At 35.5% G+C, this 23,182-nt stretch overlaps 1 protein-coding gene across 1 annotated transcript in view; it reads right to left on the reverse strand.

Annotated features, from left to right (window-relative positions):
- LOC150094293 (uncharacterized) overlaps window positions 1-23,182 on the reverse strand; it is a 180,414-nt gene that overhangs the window by 152,255 nt on the left and 4,977 nt on the right. The window contains exons 2-3 of the mRNA XM_090412435.1: window positions 20,207-20,305; window positions 6,864-6,965 (exon numbers count right to left, since the gene is read on the reverse strand). Of these exons, the coding sequence (XP_090268561.1) occupies window positions 6,864-6,965; window positions 20,207-20,305 (201 nt within the window). The remainder of the gene's footprint in view (window positions 1-6,863; window positions 6,966-20,206; window positions 20,306-23,182) is intronic.

The following is a 23,182-nucleotide window of genomic DNA, read 5'->3' on the forward strand; positions in this document are numbered from 1 at the left end:
CTCGAAAATACTTTTTTTTTTCTCCAAAAGTGAACATATTAACGCTCTCTGAACCTTATTTGGGCTAGTATTTCAACCAAAACATAACCAAAATATTACTTCAACCCACCCCACAAAAAAAAAACAAGAAACCATTAAGTGAAAAAAATAGTTTCTCCTTAAAAAAGAAAAAGAAAGTGATTAATGGTCTGTAAGGATTATTCCAAAGCAACCGAGGCAATGGAGCGAGTGTGTTATACCTGAGAACTGAGTACGTTTTCTGAGCAGTTTGCACTGCAGGAAAAAGAAAACAATGAAAGGGAGAAAAGCGAAATTCTTACAAGGAAAACACTACACTGCCATTATGAGACAGAGACCGACCTTGAGTTGAAGTACTTATAAATGCTCCTCTCGAATGAAAACAGATATGGAACCTAGGTCATTCTTACCGAAATACATCCTTGCTACTGCTCGTACTGTTATTTTATGAATATTTAGATATTTACTGTGATAGATTAAATCACAGTTTTTTAATTGTAGAATTAACTGATGAAAAGGGAATGCCCGACAAATATGATTGACAACACTCATGTCACCCTCTTGTAAAAGGCATATGATGACGAAAATCTCTCGTAAAACGTCGCCATCTTTAGGCTCCAACTGTGCTATATAGAGTAATTTTAAGGACTTGATAACACTGAAAAAATAACAAATAAGAAAACGCTTTTCTAATACTCCGCTAAAATTCAAAACTTTTAATTTACACTCCATTATTATCGACAGCTTCTTTTTAATTCTGATTAGCTATCCACAGTCTTTCAGTGGGCATGCAATGCACTTATATTCCTGCTTATGCACGCAGATCACGTGCTCTTTTTTCTCTTCCATTCGCATCCCTACCTCAGAAACCAGAAATCGGTTAGCAACGGGTGGTTACAGTCTACTGTACCGATACAGCACACAACAGACACAAGAAAGTTGTCGCCTGCGGACCTATTTGCTGCATAAGGTCATGGTGAAAATGCATCAAGTGGCGACTTACTGTCGCCATCTGTTACCATTGTCGTAGCATTTATCCATTGGTATTACGCTGACCAACCTAATTTGAAATAACACAGATATTCTTCCAAATGTATTCGACATTCATCATCTAAGATGTAATTATGTAGTTTTAAAATAACAAGGATCCGTATAATATTACCGATACAAAACAACAAATATACAATATTTTTATTCACAGCATTCTCACTCAAAAATATGATTCATTTTGAGTTTTTACCGAAATGCTTGTCAGCAGAGCAGATATCCCCCCCCCCCTTTTTTCCCCGGAGTGGTAGTAGAAGCCCCATCTCCAAATGAAAGAAGTCGTGATTCGCAAAATTCTAATTGAAAAATCCAAAATGAGAGATTATTATCTAGTACGATCTTACGATTTCTCTCTATATCATAGACACGTATGGTGATATTGCTGCATGACATTTTGGTAAATACAGCGAGCCGATATATATTAGGTAACTCACACTCTAAAGGTTGTAAAGCTATAGTGTATTAGTACCGTGAGTGAGATAAGAACTGTTTGTCAGTTTTCATCAATTTTATATATTTTTTTACATAATCTGGAAAACCTGTTCCAGACCCAAACATGGAACTTTTCCTAGTCACTTCAAATCTCCAATAAGCGGGAGGTGGTCTCACACATCGGGCCTCGAAATTCATCTCCCACCTAAAGACAATCAAACATCCATGCCCACAAAGGGTTTCAAAGTCGCAGGCTGTTTGTTGGAGAGCAGATACACTGACCACCCAGCCAACCAGGCCGGCAATAACATGCGATTATTATCATTGATAATATTACGCTCATTTGAGTGGGCTAAGGATTAGATTATCCAGAAATCCTGCTCCCGAGACCAAATACTTTTTTTCACGCCGCTGAAGGTATCCGGTAAGTAAGATACCACCCAAAGACATTCACAAATATCCAGCCCTAATGGGTTTCCAATCCACAGCCTGTAGACTGGTGAGCAGGTAGGCTATTAACTGGCATATACTGTATATGCCAGGCCAGAATATACACACTAATTATGGGGTGATGTCTGGAATTAAAGCTGAAGTAACTGGGTCATGAGGCCAGTATAGCGTCTCTTAATATCGTGTGTTCTGGCCGATTTGTCTATTTTGCAGAATGAAAAGCCCGAGCGGATAGAAAACCTGCACTCCCCTCCCCCACCATCCCCCGTATGAGGCAGTTATCTCAGGGACTTCAACTGAAAAGTTTTTATAAAGGTTCTTCGTGTCTTAAAGGGAATTTGAAACCATCATTGTAATCCAAGGGCATCATCGATATCGGCTGAGTTTCTACTACAGAGATTCTACAAAATACATTTCTAATACGCCTTATTTACTCGAATATAACTCGCCGTCGTGTATATCTCGCACCCCCGATTTTACTTTACGAAAAAAAGAAATTAAAAATTTTCGCATATAGTTCGTACACGAAAAAAGTTTAAAACTTTAAGAAATAGATAGTGAATGCTGTTATGGCAGTTTCGGATAATTTGGAATTCTGTTGCAGAGAATCCGCATTTCAACTCAACAATCGTCGGCTTGCCTTTGTCGTTGAGCCGCTTGATCTTTTGTTAATACCACACCAATCATATGCATAGAGATGAAAAGAACCAGTAGAGGAAATGTGGGAGTGAGAGCACTGACTTCTACTCGATCATGGATTGTACTGGGAGGGTAAGATTAAGAGACTATCATTAGAACTGTTGTGTAACTGGATTTTGGAAGATTGGGACATGATTTCGCCAGAAATGATTAATTTAATTGCAAAAGAATTGTCGCTAAAAAAATTCAAATATATCGCGTGATGAAGGTGAGTGGCTGATCGCGTAAATAACGTTGATAATTAAAATTTAATTGCATTCATTTTATAAATGTGAGCAATTATAAATAATAATGAATACTGAAAATTTAATTAGAAACGTCAATTTCGTTTTTTCCTGAAGAAAAAAAATGTAATAATCAGAAATCCGTTACAAAAGTGCGCATTGTTTTTGACTGTTTGAAATCGGATTTGTAACTTGATCGTATTTGCTTGACATATAATGCTAACCAGGGGTGGATGGCTGGCTGTCAGCCAGTAATATAATATACACTCCAATTGCAGCTGGGAGTCACACAGTGCGTTGTATTTTCAGATATTACATTGTTGCCAGCAAGCTAATATTCAATAGAGAAACGAATATAATAATCAACAGGAAAAATTATAATTGGTCGGTGACCTTGAGGAATGTTTATAAAGTTTAAAAATACCTTTTAAATACACATTGAACTGTATACCACGTAAAAGATAATGAAATTATACTCTAATTATAGAATTAAACGTGTATTGCATAAAATACACAATAAAGAAACTATTTCTTACTGATACAGTTGAACACAGTCGTTTGAACAGTTTTGGCTTTCTTTTTTTGTTAGGCAATTTCCGATAGCCGACAACAAGCTTCTCTGTGCCCTAGCGAAATAACACGCTTCTTTCGATGTTGGGATCAACATCCATTACCTTTTGTTTGAGGTTCGCTGTGATATGAAATATTTCGAAATGGGTTCTGTTCTTGGACCACTGCTATTTAATTTGTTCATTAATGATATAGGAAAGGATCTGAGAGGAACTGTTCATTTATTTGCTGGTAATGCAAAGTTGGGTAGAGCAATAGTGAATGCACATGATGTCAAAATCTTGCAGGATGATTTGGATAGATTGGCAGTCTGGGCTAACGAGAATGGATGTCAGTTTTAATGTAGCAAAGTGTAAGGTTATGCATTTTGGGGTGAAAAAATTAGCAGCAGTATATCACATTGATGTAATTGTACTCCAGGAGGTTGACGAAGCCAGAGATTTGGGTGTGTTGGTGGATAGGGAGTTGAAATTTAGGGGGCACATAGCTAAAGTGGCTAAATCAGCTCATCAGATCACTTGGTTACTGAAGAATACTTTGACGAGCAGGGACAAACAAGTTATTGTTCCTCTTTATCGAACCTTGATAAGACCCCATTTTGACTCCTGTGCCCAGATCTGGGCCCCCTGGGTTTCTTCTTGATGGGGAGGAGATGGAGAGGATCCAGAGGCGAGTGACCAAGATGATAGCAGGTCTATGGAATGAACCTTACGAGAACAGGTTGAAGATCTGTGGGTAATAGAAATTGGTTGATAGCGGAAAAGGGGTGATATGATTGAGACATTCAAATTACTGAAGGGTTTCTATAATAATTCAGAGGATATTTTTCAGAACAGGACTGGTGGTGGGAGAACTAGGGGCCATCCATGGAAACTCAGCAAGAGTGTAGTTAGCAAGGGTGTTAGAGCTAGGTTTTTTACTTGGAGAGTGGTGAATTAGTGGAATAAGCTGCCAGAATCAGTTGTGAGTGCTATGACCGTAAATGAGTTCAAGGTGAAGTATGATAGATACTGTGCGAATGCCGAATAGTTGTTCTTGATATGATGTTTAGGGCCTCCCTCGATGAGTCTAAGGACTCCTTGGAGTTGCCCGTAATAATAATAATAATAATAACATTAAAACCTACTTCAAAATAATTTAATTTAGCATCTCTACCTGCCTTAATAACAACTTGAATTTGACATGACATGTATTCTTCTAATCTGAAAAATTTTAGTTTTTACATAATCCGGAAACCCTGCTCAAAGATCAAACTTGGAACTTCAAGTCACTTGAATTTACCAATAAGAGGGGTGGTGTTACACCGAGTGATGAAATTCATCTCTTACCTAATAGCAATCAAAACATCCATGCCCAAAGCGGGATCCGAAACTGTAGCCTGCTATTTGGGGAGAGAACACGTTATTCAACTAGACAAGCAAATTTGAAGACACATTCTTGTGGATTCTATATTTATAAGATGAATCAAAGTATGTAAATTAATTCGAAGTACGAGTTTCGGTTCTTTAGATATTTCGATATTACTTGGTCGGGAATTTTTATGGCTCTCCTCGTTTGTATGCAACTTATTTGTGCCGACTTTTAACTAGCGCTGTCATGTTAAACAACTAAAAATATAGTTCAGTGGATTTTATACTGAAAATATTTACTATCAACACCATTATTATGTTTAAAATGACAAAGTGAGATCTCAAAAAGATTGAAATTTTAAAGAAGTTTATGGAAAGAAAAGAAGTACCATTTTTTAAAAATCACAAGACAAGTTCACAACTAAAGAAATATTTTAATATAAAAAATGCCAACCGTGAAATTTTATTATTATTAATATTACGCAGCTTGGAGCTTACAAAATGCATTGGCACAGAAGTCACAAATAAATGACAAACACAACCGGAATACAATCCCAGTGAAAATATTGTCCCAGATATATTATGGCTGCATTTCTCGACTAAAGACAACCTTATATATTAGGATAACCAAGTAATTTTATAAACTTGGTTATTTTAACTCCTAATCCAAGTATGCAAACAATTAAGTTTGCGCCTGAAACAAAGTTCAAGTCTAAAGATGGTACAACACCAAGGCAACTCATTGTAAAGGTGGGTAAAGCTCCGATCACTATTCTTAGTATTTTCCCATGATGTAAAGCACATCTCACTAGAAGATGTATACTGCAATGCATTATGGGTGGGATCACTACCCAGACCAGTTTCAACCTTTTTTGAGGTCTCCTCAGTGAGTAGCTAGACCCTAAATACCAAGTCCTGGGTAGTGATCCCACCCATAATGCATTGCAGTATACATCTTCTAGTGAGATGTGCTTTACATTATGGGAAAATACTAAGAATAGTGATCGGAGCTTTACCCACCTTTACAATGAGTTGCCCTGGTGTTGTACCATCTTTAGACTTGAACTTTGTGTCAGGCGCAAACTTAATTGTTTGCATATTTGGGATTAGGAGTTAAAATAACCAAGTTTATAAAATTACTTGGTTATCCTAATATATATATCCCCAAGTTAAAAAATTTATTATATATATATATTCTATATATATAAAAAGATAAGCCGAAATTTGAAACATTTTTATGTCACGTTTTTTGTCTGTTGTTTTGAAACGCCCAACAACGTGTTTGCCTTTGATGAAACAAACACATTGTTGTCTCATGTCTCGAGTCATCAGGTGTTGAAGGAGAACCGGCTTACCAGCCCGGAACTCGGGGGGGGGGGGGGCGCCAGGGGGAGGATCCCCCAGTACACACACACACAACACACGTGTTATTGTCCCGACTTCGGATTCCTTAATTACTGTTTGTGGAAACCACGATAACAGAGATCACGTACCTGAACATGATGCAAACCGTACATTCCTTCTGATACCATAAGGGTACCTTTTCTAGATTAACTTGAATAGAAAAAGAGGGGGCCCATCGCATTGCTGGTTGGGAAATTCAATCTTTCTGGCCGAATATCTGGAAAGCCACTGAAAATCACTAAAAATCTTTCATGAATCCGATGACTTTCTGGGAATGTCTTATCATTCTTCTTGATTCTATCAGTTTAGTTACTGGTAGTAATTCTTGCAGATAGGCAATAATATGTTTAATTACAAAACAACAGTAGTTTTTCTTTTCAAACTAACCAGATTTCTTCAGATCATACTACATGGAAATATTAAAAGAAACGGACTATTTGTGTCCAGAGAATCGTCATCAAACTGACTTTATATATTTTAAAGGACAATTTCTACTAACGAACTAGAGAAGCTGTGAGATTATCTGCACCATTTTTGCTCTGAAATGCTCAGAAGTATGAAAGTTCAATGTAAAACTTCTGAATGCAAACTCTCAGAGAATGGCACGGATAACAACCACGGTAATAATAACCGTGTAATAAAACTTGTTATGCAAGAAAAGTTTACTTACGAGTTCATCTTGTGCGTCCACATGGCAACTGCTTTTCAGCAAAATCCCCACCACTTCTACATGGCCCTCTGTTGCAGCCTGATGGAGAGGCGTATAACCTGCCTTTAAAGAAAAAAAAAAGTAAAATATAAATAGAATACCTTGCGTAATTATAAGTAACCTAACAGAAATACAAATCATACTGAAATCTGGAGCATAAAATTGCTTTCACAGTATTTGTGGAAGTTACTCTGTAAGAATAACTTCCACGAATGGCCGTCCTTGACTGGACGAAGAAACGATGGCTATGAAGCCTGTTATTTCTATATTTCTAAATAGCAGAGGGCTGTTATTTCTGCTAATGTATTTGTTCATCAGCCAGTTGGTTTAATTTGCGTAAAGCAAAATCTTGATGAATGTTCATCGAACCTAACAAAACAGTGTTTCTGTTTTGTATTTCAAACAGTGTTTCGATGCAGATAAAAGCGTACTGGAAATATACACATAACGTTATAACTGAAATATCACAACTGCAGGCAAATATGCTAAAATATTTCACGGATCTGATGAGACATCCCTGAAAAAAAAAAAAAAAAAAAAAAAAAAAAAAAAATCCGAAGTAGTTAACTGAGACCTCCAGAGATGCCGCTCCTCCTGTTAGAAGACGCAAAATTATCCATCTTTACTATCAAATGTAGCATGAAGCATGCGCATGCTGAGTCACTAAATACTATCTTATGATACTAGAAGGCTGAAATCGCCTTTGAGGACAACAAATGAGGCAGAAGACTGCGCACTTAACGACACTGATGCCGGTGGAGATAATTAGAAAGGGCCGTTCGCTAATGATGTGTTCTCTTTAAGTAGCAATAGGAATCCTGGGATAGTTTTATTCTTTTATTTAATAGCCGCGGTGCACTTCGTAGTAGCTTGAAGTTGCCATTAACGAAGCACAAAAAGGATAATGTAAAAATGACTGGGGTTAGGAAATCGCTTGAGTGACGGCTGCGTGGAGTATGTATTTTAATACTCAAAGCGCAATCTTATATCACTAATACAGTGATGCCCTACTATTCAATAAGGCATATTTTTAAATTATTCTCATCTAAAAGATGCAGACTGTTCAATACATTCCTCGTAAATCTTTGTTAGTGTTATTAATGTCATTTTCATTTCATTTATATACAGGCAAGTAAAATGGCGCTTCTGCATTAAAAGTCTGTATTTACGGTATACTGATATATTTATAGGAAATTAGAACGTAAGTTTATGCTATGATGACTGTAGTCAAGTCACCAATTTTTTTTTTGGGGGGGGGGGGATTCTGCCAAGATCCTGGTGCACTGTAGTTCTGTTGGTAAAAAAAACTGCTTGTTTACCGCAAAGGCTACGTTCAAATCCCGAGGATTCAAATCTTCGGCATTGAACGAGCTCTTAAGAGTTGATAAGTTTTTTTCTTCCCTTTAAATAACAAAATATTTATTTTCCGTATGAGACACAAAATTTAAAAATTATTTGCTATTCAAGTGTATCGTTTTTCATTTTTGATAACCACTTTTTTTTTAATTTTCCATAAAAAAATCGATTTAAGGTTACATTATTTCAGAGTTTGTTTCACTTGAAAGTTTCCATAGCAAGTAAGGTATTCTGGGAGCTTTTCTCCGAAACATGCGAATCATGGATATTAGACTGAAACTCACTAGTTTACAGAGAGAGAGAGAGAGAAATAGAAGTAGTTCGGCCAAAGCGAATCTCGCTCGCAGGCTGAGCGAAGTTACCAATCACGAATGAAATGCTGGTGTCGAGATTTTTTTTTCTCCCGCTTTCTCTCCTATTGAAATTTTTTCTTCGATTTGTTGAGTTTGATATCAAGAAAAGAAAACATACCAACATACAGTCGGGGAGGGAACGCTATCCTACTACGCATAATTTTATAGAGGTATTCTGTCAAAAGTTATTTGCCTGTCTTGTACTTGTTAAAACGAAAACCGCAGAAAATGCATTTTTGTATTTCGAGAGTTTAAAAAAACTCGTGAATTCGATACAGTTTATGGCAAAAAATCATAAGCTCGAGGCAGAAGTCCAAAAAAAAAATTTTTTTTTGGAGGGGGGGGTTGATATTTTCAGTTACGACTGTAATTTTCTTAAAATCTTATTTTTAAAAAAAAATAATAATAATAACGGAGAGAGAGAAAGAGTTATTCAGAGTACCAATGCGATAAGCATTGATTTTTCATGCAGAAGTTTCCAACTATTTTTTTATCATTAATTATTTCACTAACAACTTCGTTTGTAAATTATTTTTTGCTGTTATTTTTATTGACAAGCCAATAGGTTCTGCCCTGCAATATTAAGATAAAAATGCTGACATTAGCGACAGAGTGGGATCCATTTATTTACATTCATCTTCAACGAACAATTAATCCTAATCTTTGTTTTCTCTTTAATATTCTCTCTCTCTCTCTAAACAAAACGTTTCGAATCCCACCGTCGGCATGGATGCTTCTGTAAATGTCTTCGGTTGGAAGATGAATTTGATCGTCCAGTATGGAAACACCACTCTGCTTATTCGAGGTTTGAAGTGTCTTGAAAGAAATTTGAAGTTTGATTTCTAGAGGAAGGTTTTCGGATTCTTACCCATGGAGCTGATAACATTGGTTTATATCTATAGGTTTTAATGTGAATCCTACGTTCGCAGATGGGATTCATGCAAAAAGTGCTATGTTTGCGTTTTGAAACTTGAAAAGTTACAAAGTGTTGGAGAGCTTACAAAATCTTCGGCGTGAGCTGCTAAATGTCACTAATCGAGAAGTGTTGTCCTTTTATGATTCTGATGAAGGGTTCCACTAATATGAAAGCACTTTCGTTTTCCTCCAGTGGCTTAGCAGGAAAATCTCCAAAAAATGTATGTCGAGGTCCTTGAAGATATTGAATAAATAAATAAATAGAATAAAAAAAAATAATTACACTTCATTTACATGTAATGAACAATGTTTAACATTTCACAAATCTTATTTTAAAATGCATTCGTTTACTAATATTCTTGACTTTGAACTCAGGAATGGTTGCTGCCTTAGATTAGTTATTTCGAGTTCGGGAGGAGATCGATCTATAAAAAAGGCAGCCTGGATAAAGTTACGGTTTGAGTTGGCAAGAAGAAATCAAATATATAGTTTATTTGGTGATGGAGCTGATTAAGAAAAGGTCCAGAGTGGAAAAATTATTATTATTATCTGGGACTGATAGCAAATGGTTTGGGCTTCATTCCAGGTTGATATGTGAAGTTAGAGAAGAAGAACCAATCTGTGTTATGAATGGCAAAGTCTCTAGGAAGATAATCTCATAATTTGGATATTTAGACTGCATGAAATCAACGTTTCGAAACGAAACATGTAGTAAAAGATGGCCGCAAATGAAGCTCAAAAGGGAGGTAAGGAAACTTAAGTCAGCGTACACTGAAAAGCTTGAATTCCATATTTGATACTTTCAGCAAGGAATGTATGATTTGACAAAAGCGCATGCTCTTCCCTTTTTATGGAATGCGTCATGCAAGATCTGTGATTGCAAGCGTGAAGGATGCCAAACTGGATTCAGTTAGGACTAACGTATCGGACTTTAATGCCAGTAAGCAATAGTGTACATTAGGGCTGTCCAAAGCATTGCCATTTTGTGCGGCCCGCCTGTGGGTTTTGATTTTTACGAGCGAAAAAATAAAATAACATTTTGAATCGAATTCGTATTAGATATTTTAATTCTATCACTAATCGATAATCTCGATGTTGGTAATTTTATTTGGTGTTTTTACATCACTATATACCCACGTGTTTATCAAATATTAGATGTATCAAAGGATACTGTTTTGTTCCAACGCGCATGCTCCGGGAGCTCACGGAGAACGTGAGAGCGCGATTAGTGCGCAATTAGTATTGTTCATTTGTACAGCTTTCGAAGTTGTGTCGCTGCTGCTCACCAAATTACTAGACACGCATCGTGATGTGACCCTCGGATAAATCTTTTTTTTTTATCATTAATGCGGCCCTGGTGTAGGATAAATTAGATTATCCCATACTCAGACAAAATATATATATATATATATATATATATATATATATATATATATATATTGCATTTTTTTTGGTATTTTTTGTTTCAGTGGGAGATTTATTTATAACCGCAGCGACATTAGTATTTATTTGGTTATCTGAAAGGTCCACGAAACTCATAGAGTAGGCAAAGAGCAGAATTGAAGGAATTTTGCGGAGAACTTTCACCAGTGGGTGTCCAAACTCCAAGCGTGGCCTCGACAATTTCACCTACACGGTGCTAAACTCGAATTCCCTCTAGACACAACCTGGAAAGAGTATGTGACAGAAGGCTGATCGGGAAGCCTCTAATACGATTCACCATGCCCTGCAAAAACCCCGTTTCTACTGTACCTTCAAATGGAGATGTAGGATTCCTGTACTGAGCATGCCCAGCAAAGCCATTACACGCACTGCATGTGTGAAAAGTGGGGGAAGGGAACTAACCGGGGACGCTTCTCTGGAGATGAAACATAGAGGTAACAACTTTGGGGCTCCAAACATGATAGAGGTGTTTCAGCAGGCCATGAATATCACTGCAGTCCAGAGATCTATTGGCATTTTCTCAATCAGGAAAGATAAGCTTATAAGGCACAATACTTACTTAAACAGCCAAACATCATGAATAGCACGAAACCAAGAAATAAGTCTTAAGGTTCTCGTTTATAAATCATGGATAATGAATCAACATCATCGATCTGCAGACGATTTATTTCCAAACGCTTGGGATCTGAATTTGAAAACCTATACAAATGAGAATAATAAAACTAATAGCTGTTTGAAAATTCATGTTTCATTACTTATCTATCAAGGTGCCTGCGTAGCCTTAAGGAAATGACATTTGCTTCCATAGCGCTAGGCTGCCCGAAGAGAAATACCTTTATAAGTAAGATTCTCGTTGCCGACTATAGGGATGGCTTCTACGCCTTTGTTAGTCGATCTTTGTCAAGAGAAAGTAAGTGTTGGAAGTTTTTTTTTTTGGCCCTTCCCTTAATGCATAGCATTATACATGTCCGCAAGGAGATGTGCTTTGCATTATGGGAGATACTAAGACAAGCTTGATCCACCTTTACCACGAGTTGCCTTAGTCCTGAAGATACTTCAGGCGCAAACTTGTTTGCTTACACTTGAATAAAGGATTAAACTAAATTTGTTATAGAAAGTAGGTGTTTTTCTCTGGGAAACTCGGGTAATCAAACCCAGCATCTCAAAATCCACAACGTGACGATAAGGGTTCATGAAGTGTTTTGAATGTCCATCACAGAGATACCAAACTGCTTTTCCTGTTGTGCTAAATTAATTGCCATAATTTGTTCTAGATGAACATCTGCTTATAGTAATAGCTAGAAAAGATATTTAGATTATCCCATACTCGGACAAAAATATTAGTTATTATGATTATCGGGAATAGCCATATTTAATTTTTTTTTCCTCAAGTAATGTTCATAGCTAATTGGTATACCCAAGCCATCAAAAAAGCTTCGTTTAAGCTGACGAACTAAGAAACGCAAAAACGATATCAAATATTATGTTTACATGCATCTGGGCAGTTGAAATTCGTCTTCATCATGAAACCTTGGAAAAGTCAGAGCCATTTTGAATGCAAATTTCAAGCCATCATAAATATTTCGGGCCACACTGATTTAAATAATGCACAAAATAACGAATAACACTTGCTAAACTGCCAACCGCTATGAATAATACGCAATAAGAATATATTTGTTTTAGAAGGACTTCATTGATATTATGAACTAGAAATGAATCTGATGACAGCGTGAAAGAAAAAAAAAATCGATTATTCTTCTGTCTACAAAAGACTTATGAAAGCAATCGTAATCTCTCTCTCTCTCTCTCTCTCTCTGAAATAAAACAACTTTGTGCAAATGATTCATTTCAGTCCAGAATTCCTATTTTTAATTCAAAATCGTCAAGAATTTTTATATCTAATCCTTCGCACTTAATCCTCATTCACTTCTCATGGATTACTGATTGTTAGGAAACATAATGCTATTTGGAAAGTGTGGTTTACTTTTCCTAATTAGCCAGCAATTCACAAAATCAAGAACAGTTTTCAGGTAGCTAAGTGTAAATGTTGTTTCAGACCCTTCCCAGTACACCGATTAATCATAATGTGAAAGAAAAAAAAAAAAATTCTAGAGCAAGGTAGCCAAGGCCTAACTAAAGTCAAGATTATATAACGTCTTTGATAAAGTCCATAACAAAGAAAAAAATGTGACGGTTTAATCAAGGTAGCTGTCATAATATAAAGATATTTTAAATGAAAATTCTGTTTTCATTTGGCGAAGTAGTCGATTCAACTTAATGCACTGAGGAAACCGCATATGTCGGTGTCGTGAGAGAGATAATGAAGCTCATGTTCGACGTGCCACGACCAGGACCATAGTAACTAACTTAACCGGACACGGCAGGCAAAGAATCTTTATCAAATGCAGCATAGTCGTGACCTTGGTTATGTGTGGCTCGTGACATCTACCAAACTACTAAAGATACTCGTGTTCGTATATGGAGAGTTCGTGAAGTACTGTTGTTGAGAAGGTACGCCAGTATAGCTGACTTTCGGAATTTATTTTCCGTTTTATCTTTTGATAACGAGGGTAAATTAGATTTTATTGATTTAATACAACCAACACTTTCCGAGAATGGCATTAAGAATAGAAATACCTTGCTATAATCCCTGTGGTCTATTTTAATCTTCCTTTCTCCATCCAAAGCGTAAGAAGGTCTTTTCAATTTCTTTCCATGCATTTGTTTTCAAACTGTCTCTCTCTACCAAATGATCATCTTTTTTTTTTTTTTCTAGAAAATGTTTTATCCGACACGAGCCTATCCTGAATGTTTTTTGTTTTCTTTTGCTTTTCCCGACTTACTCTACCTTCCAGTAATAGTCGATTAACAACTTCTATCCCCTTGGATAAAAGACACGTCGCAATAAAGAAGAAATTGGGCCATTACAGCGATCGTGTGCCGTGAAATGACTTAGACAGTCAAGTGCAGCAATAATCACGCCATCATGAAAAAAAAAAAAAGCTGTTGTTTTAAAGCGTCTCCGAAGCCTTTAAGTCCACATCTTGGAATGCACGGAGAAGGAAAGCATTTCGAAGATAAGCTTGGTCAAGTCTTTAAAAATCTAAAATCACCATTACAGTGCGTGTAGCAAATTGATGCTCGCATTGATCATTTCTGCACTAATCTGTTTTCCTCTTTTCAAACTCTTCTAAAATGGCATTAATATCCACAGTAACGTGACCAAACTAGTGCACAGATTTTCTTTAGAAGTTTTTCTTTAAAAATAAAGAGAAAAAAATCTGAACTTCTATTATGTTTATTACGTTTAAGGAAATTATTTGCACAATCCCATGTTATATTTGCATTTTTCAGAGAAAATAACATCTCTAAAATAACAGATAATATAATTAGTCGAACATGCCACTGCTGTTCTTCAGAGATTTATTGTCTCCTGGTGAAACGTTGTAATAATAATAATAATAATAATAATAATGCCTTGCCGCAGGGAAAGGAGGTCTTAACTTTTTTAATTATCCAACATTTCATATTTTCTAGCTAAAATTATACTTAAGTATAGCGAGATCACTTGGCATATTATCTATTAATTCTTGCTTTAATCACATGGATAGCAAATTCCTTCCCTTTGGTTGGCAAGACATCGGTATTGAGTTCTGAAAACAGGGTCGAAAGCATCGGTATAACAATAACCTAGCATTTATGCTAGGTTATTGTTATACCGAATTCTCTTGTTGCAAGTCTTCAGCTTCGTTTTTTTTTTTCTTTATTAAAAGATCTATTTACTTTCTCTGTCTTCCACAATTAATCAGATGTGCTAATGTCACACTGAATCGGCTTAAACACTTCACTATATTTTGGCACGATCGTGAGGTATTCTTAACTTAAAACAACCAGTGACTGACCAGTTGATATTGCAACTCTGTTTCTAAACGATAAATCCTCAGCATTGCGAATTTTAATTTTCTCCTCAGAGAATAAATAGAAACCAGAAAATTCTAATCGACAGTAATGCAAATCTAAATGTGCCATCGCATAAGGTGATTAAATTATTTAAAATAACATTAAAATAATTTCTCGCGAAGTGTGGTTGATTGGTTGGCCGAGGGGAGGTTGGCATATCTACTTTATGTTGCGCTACGTAAAAGATACTATTCCGAAAGATCGGATGTTGGTCTTTTTTGGAAGCTTTTAATTAAATATAAATGAATAACACAAAACATTTAAAAATTAACACTTCCAATTATAGTAATTAGAATAAGTAACAACTTAAGTTTAAATTTCTACTTTACCTTTTGTGCCCTTTTTGCATATTTAATTAATATCGGGCGGTAGATAATGTACGTATGAAACAGTCAAATAGTGGATGTCTTGAACTTGTACTTTATTAAATTATCCCTATGAATCTTTTTTTCTATTTTAGTTATCACTTCAAGTTTCTGTACCTGAGATAGAACAAGAAGTTTGTTTGCTAGTCCGGATTTTTCGTGTCAACATTAATATCAAGTGAAAATACAATTTTAAAAAATACAGCTCCTTCAGAAAACGCGAAAAAGCGTTTGAAAAATATGGGTAAAAACGAATTCTCACATAACGAACTCATACTTCGGTCAAGTTTTTTGGACTGCAAGAAAAGCCGGTTATCAGGAACTTTTAAATATTTTTAAGGTTATATAAATATTAGTAAATAACCATTTTTCACTAATATTTCTCCATCTTCTTATTTTAAACATCATGACAAGCCTATACTAAAAGGCTTACTAATAACAAAACGATAAAGGTGTAAGCTGAATATTCGACTAGTGGATTCGGTATATAAATTTTAGAAAGTTGACAATATTAATACCTTCTCGTAAAGATAAAATTAATTGTATGAAAATATGTTTTAAGATTTTTTTTTAAATAACGAAACCTGTGGTGCGATCATAATTAAAAGAAACACACGTAATAACCACAGTGAAAATTATTTAATTGTAAATATTCATCCTAAGTATCTTAGGAGATCATCAGTACAGTAGTTTCAAACAATAATAGGAATAACATACAGTTAGGGCGAATGATTACAATAGAATCTCATTAAACGTGCGTAACGTGTTACAAAAAAATAAAAATAAAATAAATAAAAATAAATTATTTCACACAATTTTGTATGACAATTTCCTATACTTTAGGAATAGTAAGAACGTCGTTGCGGTTTAAGTTTGGTCTGTGTAGTAGGGCTTCAGACCTTTCTTTGTATAAACGTTCATGTTTATATAAAGATCTATGTAAAAGTTTAGACTTTTCCCAATGGATCCTATCGTTTGGATTTTCAATTCCGTGTTGAGAGAGGCCAGATTTTTGCGGTTTAAAAAGACGAATGTGGTCTTGATGTTCCGAGATGCGTTTCTGAACAGACCTACCTGTCTGTCCAAAGCAAGACAATTTGCATGAGCATGGAATTTCATAAACGCCAGGCAACATCAAAGGTGAGAGTTTGTCCTTAGGAGAAGGTAACAAGTTGTAAATTTGGTTGATAGGTTTGATGTTGCCTGGCGTTTATGAAATTCCATGCTCATGCAAATTGTCTTACTTTGGACAGACAGGTAGGTCTGTTCAGAAACGCATCCCGGAACATCAAGACCACATTCGTCTTTTTAAACCACAAAAATCTCGCCTCTCTCAACACGGAATTGAAAATCCAAGCCATAGGATCCATTGGGAAAAGTCTAAACTTTTACATAGATCTTTATATAAACATGAACGTTTATACAAAGAAAGTTCTGAAGCCCTACTACACAGACCAAACTTAAACCGCAACGACGTTCTTACTATTCCTAAAGTATGGGAAATTGTCATACAAAATTGTGTTAAATAATTATTTTTATTGTTATTTTATTTATTTTTTTATTTTTATAACACGTTACGCACGTTTTAATGAGATTCTATTGCAATCATGCGCCCTAACTGTATGTTATTCCTATTATTGTTTGAAACTACTGTACTGATGATGTCCTAAGATACTTAGGATGAAATATTTACAATTAAATAATTTTCACTGTGGTTATTACGTGTGTTTCTTTTAATTATGTTTTAAGATTATTACGATATAAATGATAGTTTCATGTCTCACAATTTTATTTTATGAAAATAAAAGAACTATTGATCTCTCTCTATTTCTTTTTCTTCTCCCTCCTTTTTTAATGCCCATTTGCAAGCCTAATTGACTGCCAGGTTTTTCTTACTTTCTTTTCTTTTTTTTCACTCTTCTGTAACAACGTTGTCATCAGGCACTCAAACATGTCACGTTTTGCTCCCCTATTTTCCCTCAGCTTTAAAAACCATCTCTAAGAGTTTTACTAGCTCACCAGACCAGCACTGCCTATAGCAAGAGACCTCCCAGTCTTCTCTTTTTTCGTTTTTTATAATATCCTGAAGTGTTTTTTTTTCCTTTTCTGAGACTTTCTCTAAACACTTAAAAAGTTTTATTAGACTTTATTATTATTATTATTATTACAGTATTATTATTATTATTATTATTATTACAGTATTATTATTATTCAGTCATTTTGATCAAGTGATCTTCGACCCTTTGACAATGTTCTAGTTTTAAGGCAATGTTTTTATAATAGCTTTGCATACCGATGTCGGTCTAACAAGTCATCAGAATGCAAACCCAGAAGCTTCCAAAGAATTTTTTTTTTTTTTCCAGAGAAGACAAATACAATACCTAATAACATTATATAATGTTATATATTATACATTATATATTATATAATATAATATAATATAAAAAAGATGAACATATTTAATCACCGAGTCAATGTAACTAATGATCATATACGTAGATTATTTTCTGGTATTCCAGCTGGGCTAAGCGGCTGTTTTTATTTTGCTCCTGTGCGCCTTCATGAATGAACGTGTTCCGGTAAATTTAACACAAAAATGCTTCAAGAACTGAGAACTATTTGTTTCGGCACAGTTACCAACGTTCACGTTGCCAAGGAAAATCTCATATTTGGAAAACTTTTCCTACTTCCTCTATTAGTGTCATCGAAAGCATGATTTCCTGTATTATGTCTTTGCTTTATATTCATTTTTTTATATTCATATTTGACTATCAAAATTATTCTGAATTACTACGTTTCAGTAATAGTGTAATTCGTTTATTAAAGCCTTCGGTATGATTTCATTTCCCCATAAATTTAATTCCACACGAATAATAACAAATTGGACTCATTTATTGCCATGAGATTTATTTTTATCCATAAAGTTTCATACTTAACACAAATCATCGAAGTTTTAAACGGATTACTCTTTCCGTATTACTGGAGAGTCATCCCATTTTTATATTAAATTTAACTCATTTTATTATGCAATCTAAATGTTCACGAGTTTCCCCTAATTTAATCCAATTGGAATGCAACAGTAGTGGTCTCAGCCGAACTGGAAACTGCAAGACTTCCATACACTTCAAAAACACATTTACTAAACTTCGGCTAATATCATAAAATTATGTATTGATTGTAGAATTTTAAAAATATATATATTATAATTTACCGGGATTCATGAAAATCATGTCGACAACAATTTAAGTGGTCTTCAAAGTCCCAGAAAGATACGGCAGCCCGTGGCAAAAAACAGAAGCATATAAACATCGTGAAATGGCATATATATTTCGCAAGTGCAATAGCCCAGTTCTCCAGAACGACAGTGACCTCTACGCAAAATTTAAAAATGAGCTCAAGAACATAACTACATGCTATTAGTAATAAAACCTGGCAATCTCAGATTCTTTGGCGTAATCACAAACAAGAAAAATCTATTTTGCAGGATTTAAGGTTTGCTAAGTATTTTCTGTGTTTGGAACGCATCATGTACATCCATTGGCGCACCCTGGAGGGGGAAGGGGCACCGTCCCCCCCCCAAAAAAAGAAAAAACACTAGAAAATTTTCCAAAAATCTTTTATTAATTAAAATTATTATTTTTTTATTTATGTTGTGTCGTGTCTTCTATTTCTATATTACTTATGAATTAGCAGTCACATAAGGTGTCCCACTTTAATACTCTATAGCTCTCGGGAATCGCGGTCGCTATGAACGCAAAGCGAACGAGGTAGTGCTCGTGCGGATCGAGCACTAGTTTTTTGCCCGAACCGGGCTAGAGCAGATCACAGGTATCATGTATTGGCGATCACTGAAGATGCTCAGTCATAGGTCGTATGACTGAGCATCTGCAGTCATTTGATTAAATCCTGGGTGTGCCACTGCCTACATCGATGTTCAGTTTCGAAGTATTTCGTCTTCATTGCCTCTCGTCACCGTCAAGGGGCGCGCTTTATTTTTATCAGAACGTATCCGAAAATTCAGCATATCAGCGACCTCGACATCGCTTATCTCTCAGGCCAACGCTACGGCGTATTAAGGAACGAAGCAAAATTTAGTCTGGACTGTACTGAATTATGGCAAAAGCGACTAAGGCTATGAGGCCATGTATTATATCTGTTAATGGTGTGTGTGTGTGTCATTCCAGCCTATTTGTACATTTTGTGGGATGAAAAATCCTCCCACCTTCGTTTGCGCCCCATAAGGAATTCGAACCTAGGTCTTTGAAACCAAAGGACATCGTCGATACCGAGTGTGCGAAGAAGAAGAGCGGAAGAAATCAGTAAAAATGAATTAATGATGACTTAGGCAATATGAGTAATAACACAGTAATATAGGTGAATTATTTCTTAGATACTCAATAATTTTCCAGTATTTATATTAAAAGTAGTCCTTCCAGTATAAATTTCACATTTGACTTCCGTAGACACCGTATGGTCACCTCCGTACCTCACGGAAGAAATCACATGGTTTTGGCAATGATGCCTTCTGCTAGAATAAGTGGTAGGGTCGCAGATTCCCTTTCCACACAAGGTTTGTAGAACAATCACAAACATCCATGTCCATGGCGGGATTCGAACCCACGGCCTCTTGGCTTGAGAGCGGACACTCTAACCACTCGGCCAACTAGGCCGGCTTTACAGTATAAATCATGGAAAATTATTGCGCATCTTAAACTTGTTTCTGAAATAGATAATGCTTCCTAGATTTCATATCAAGGGAAAAATTACATAAAACAGAATGCTTTCAGAAGAACAGATTCTCTGTTACAAAACATTCACACTTGAGAAGACACTAATCAATGAAAAATAATATAGAGTTACAAAAACTGCTTTAATCAAATAAAAAATTAAATAAAAATGATTTGTGACTTACTGCATCAACAGCATTCACTTTTGCTCCAGCCTCTATCAATGCCTTCACTGTTTCCAAGTGACCATTAGCTGCTGCCAGGTGAAGTGCTGTTCTCCCTTCCTGAAAGCAAATAGCACCGAAAAATAAGTAAACGTGATATTGTGGAAATTAAATGTGCAATAATAAATTCTGAACAACCAACTAACCTCAGACAGAAAATTCCTACTATATATATATACATATATATATATATATATTATAACTATTGGGTACTTTGAATAAATATTTCTTACTTATGGATAGGGTATAATTGATGAGATATTGTTTAAATAATCGATATTTATTACAAACTTAACAAATTATACATTTTAGCGTGAAATAATTTTAACAAGAATAACAACAAGAATAGTCAAAAACGCTTTTGTTAATTTTAATAGGGTGTATGGTCTCCATTAACAGCCAAAACAGTTTGATTGCATAGACTGGATAAGATGATCAAACAGTTCTTGTGGGATATTTCCCCCCTCTTCTGTGAGAGCAATTTCGAGCTCTTGAAGCAATCGTGGTGGCCCCAGTCGATCAGAAACGCGCCTACCTAAAGCATCCCACTCATGTTCTTCTGGCAAGTAATGACAAATACTGATCGTCTCTTGGAGTTGTTGGTGATGGGTGACCTTGACCTTATCTTCAGCAAACATTTCCCGTCTCCAGAAAGCGATTCCAAAGTCGCGAAATTACGCTTTGAGATACAAGACACACGTGAGCGACAACTTGCTGCGTTTCGTCCAGGTTCTAATCGACCAATGACTCTCCAAGCCATTGATTCCGGGATATTATGTTGCTCTGCCATTTTGAACAAAATAATGGGTGGTAAGTGACACAAGTTGACAATTAAAGTGATAATTATGCACTTTGGAAGTGAGCGCAACAAGCCACGCTTTTATACCCCCCCCCATATGCTAACACGGCTAAGACACGTTTCGACATGATTAGTCGAAACGTGTCTTAACATGATTTTGTACGCGATTGCGTGTTCTATAATGTTGTATATTAAGAATATTTTAAAATAAAGGTGTTACATTTGTAAACCACTAATTGTTTTGAGCAGCATATATTACACACACACAATAATATAATTACAAAGCATTAATTACAAACTATTAATTTCTCAGAGAGGTATCGTATCTATTAAACCAGGATAACTGTTAATTAACTCAGTGATCGTGTTTCATTTTCATCAGCGGGAAAGAGAAGTGTTAGCCTGCACAAATAAAATTATGGTCATTCTGGAAAGTACTTAAACAGATAAAAGAAACTGGTTAAACATGAAACCTCTCCAGAAAATGCTTCAACTGTCAATAGCACACCCAATTTGAGTTAATTATATCGCATCACCTTCAGCACATTTCCAATGATCATCTTAATTTTTGAAATTCAAGTGTAATTGAAGAACAGAAGTGCTAAAAACAAAACTGCATTAATTTAACTTGACTTAATAATTATTATTTATTTAAAGCATAACAAAAGGTCCACGCGGACAGAATATGGCCCATGTTATTAAACTAGTACATCTCTATTGGTTGTAATGTAATTTTGTTCGTGCACTTGTATTCTCTGACCGGTTTGACTGAAACTTTCGCTATGCAAAACGATGTTTCTTAAGCGAGTTTATTGCAGCAATGATACTCGCTTAAACTTTGGTTAATATGCTACTATCGATGAGCTCGGTCTACTTAAATGTTTCACTTAATGACCAATATATGTGGATATAAACACCAAACTCTTCATTCATAATTAGTTTTATGTACTCGTACTATGCATACACAAGAAAATTGGATTTTATTTAAATTATAAGCACTTTACTGAGTTCTCATTAAGTTTAACAATGAGAGATATCTTTAGACATTTCGTAATTGAAGTTGACTCCGGTTTCATACTAAAGAGCTATTTGTGATTTGTGAGAGATTCTAGTAGTACAATTCATACTTCGTTTCTATTTATCTCATAACAATAATTGCACCCATGATTCTTGTGTGCGAAAGTCTTTGATGTGATTCCATTTTCATGGCGTATTTTCGTGCAACATGACAAAATATGAAGATTATAATAAAAGTCAAAATTGAAACCTAAGTATTTCACTAAAAATAATGGCAATCATAGCAAGCTATTATGAAATAATAATAATAACCAAAATGAAATCAATTATTTTGGTAGGACAGAAATATGAAAAGAAAGTTTGCATTGCAAAATTATTTATTATACATTTTAGATTAACTTATTGTTAATCTTAATGAGAACTGCCGCTATCCCAGTGCAGTGCTTATAATTTACATAAAATCCGATCTTCTTGTGTATGCATAGTATATAAAAATAATTGGGAGATTAGCTAAACAGCATATGATCACGCAGTGGACTGTTGTTGTTAGTGTATTGAAGTATCCAGGATACCAGTATTGGCATTTAAATCCGAGATGGGGTATCGGTCAGGAGTACTACTTCCTAGCTGGAGCCATTGCAGGCTACCATCATTCTCCGAAGTGTTCTATGTCTGCAGATCTGTGTATTCACGGGGTCGGTGTGCTTGTTTTTGAGGGATCAAAAACCCGAGTTTCCGAGACCAAGAAACTCTCCACCTGCATATTGAGACCGGTTAACTCACCTTTAGTCGCAAACATCTGATAAAGATTCCTTACGTCATGAGATGGGAAACGAACTCAGGCCTTTCCGACCAAAGGGCTTCGTCTACAGCATAGGTTGCCAAACTTTTTCGGGCCACCGCCCACTTTGCAACACATAAATTTTGTAACGCCCCCCCCCCCCCACCATTATAATAGTTTGAATAAAACCATATTTCAAACATTTGAGACTGAATAAAATCATATTTCAAATACTCAATACTGTACTGTCGACATTTCTTCTTATATTCAGACATAATGAAGTAATAAAATTTGAAAAAATATTCACAAAATAAAATATTTAATTTACACTTTCTTTGTA

The sequence above is a fragment of the Typopeltis vanoorti genome, chromosome 22, assembly GCF_054136105.1.
Source record: "Typopeltis vanoorti isolate ZY-2024b chromosome 22, IOZ_Tvanoo_1.0, whole genome shotgun sequence".
NCBI classification, from domain to species: domain Eukaryota; kingdom Metazoa; phylum Arthropoda; class Arachnida; order Uropygi; family Thelyphonidae; genus Typopeltis; species Typopeltis vanoorti.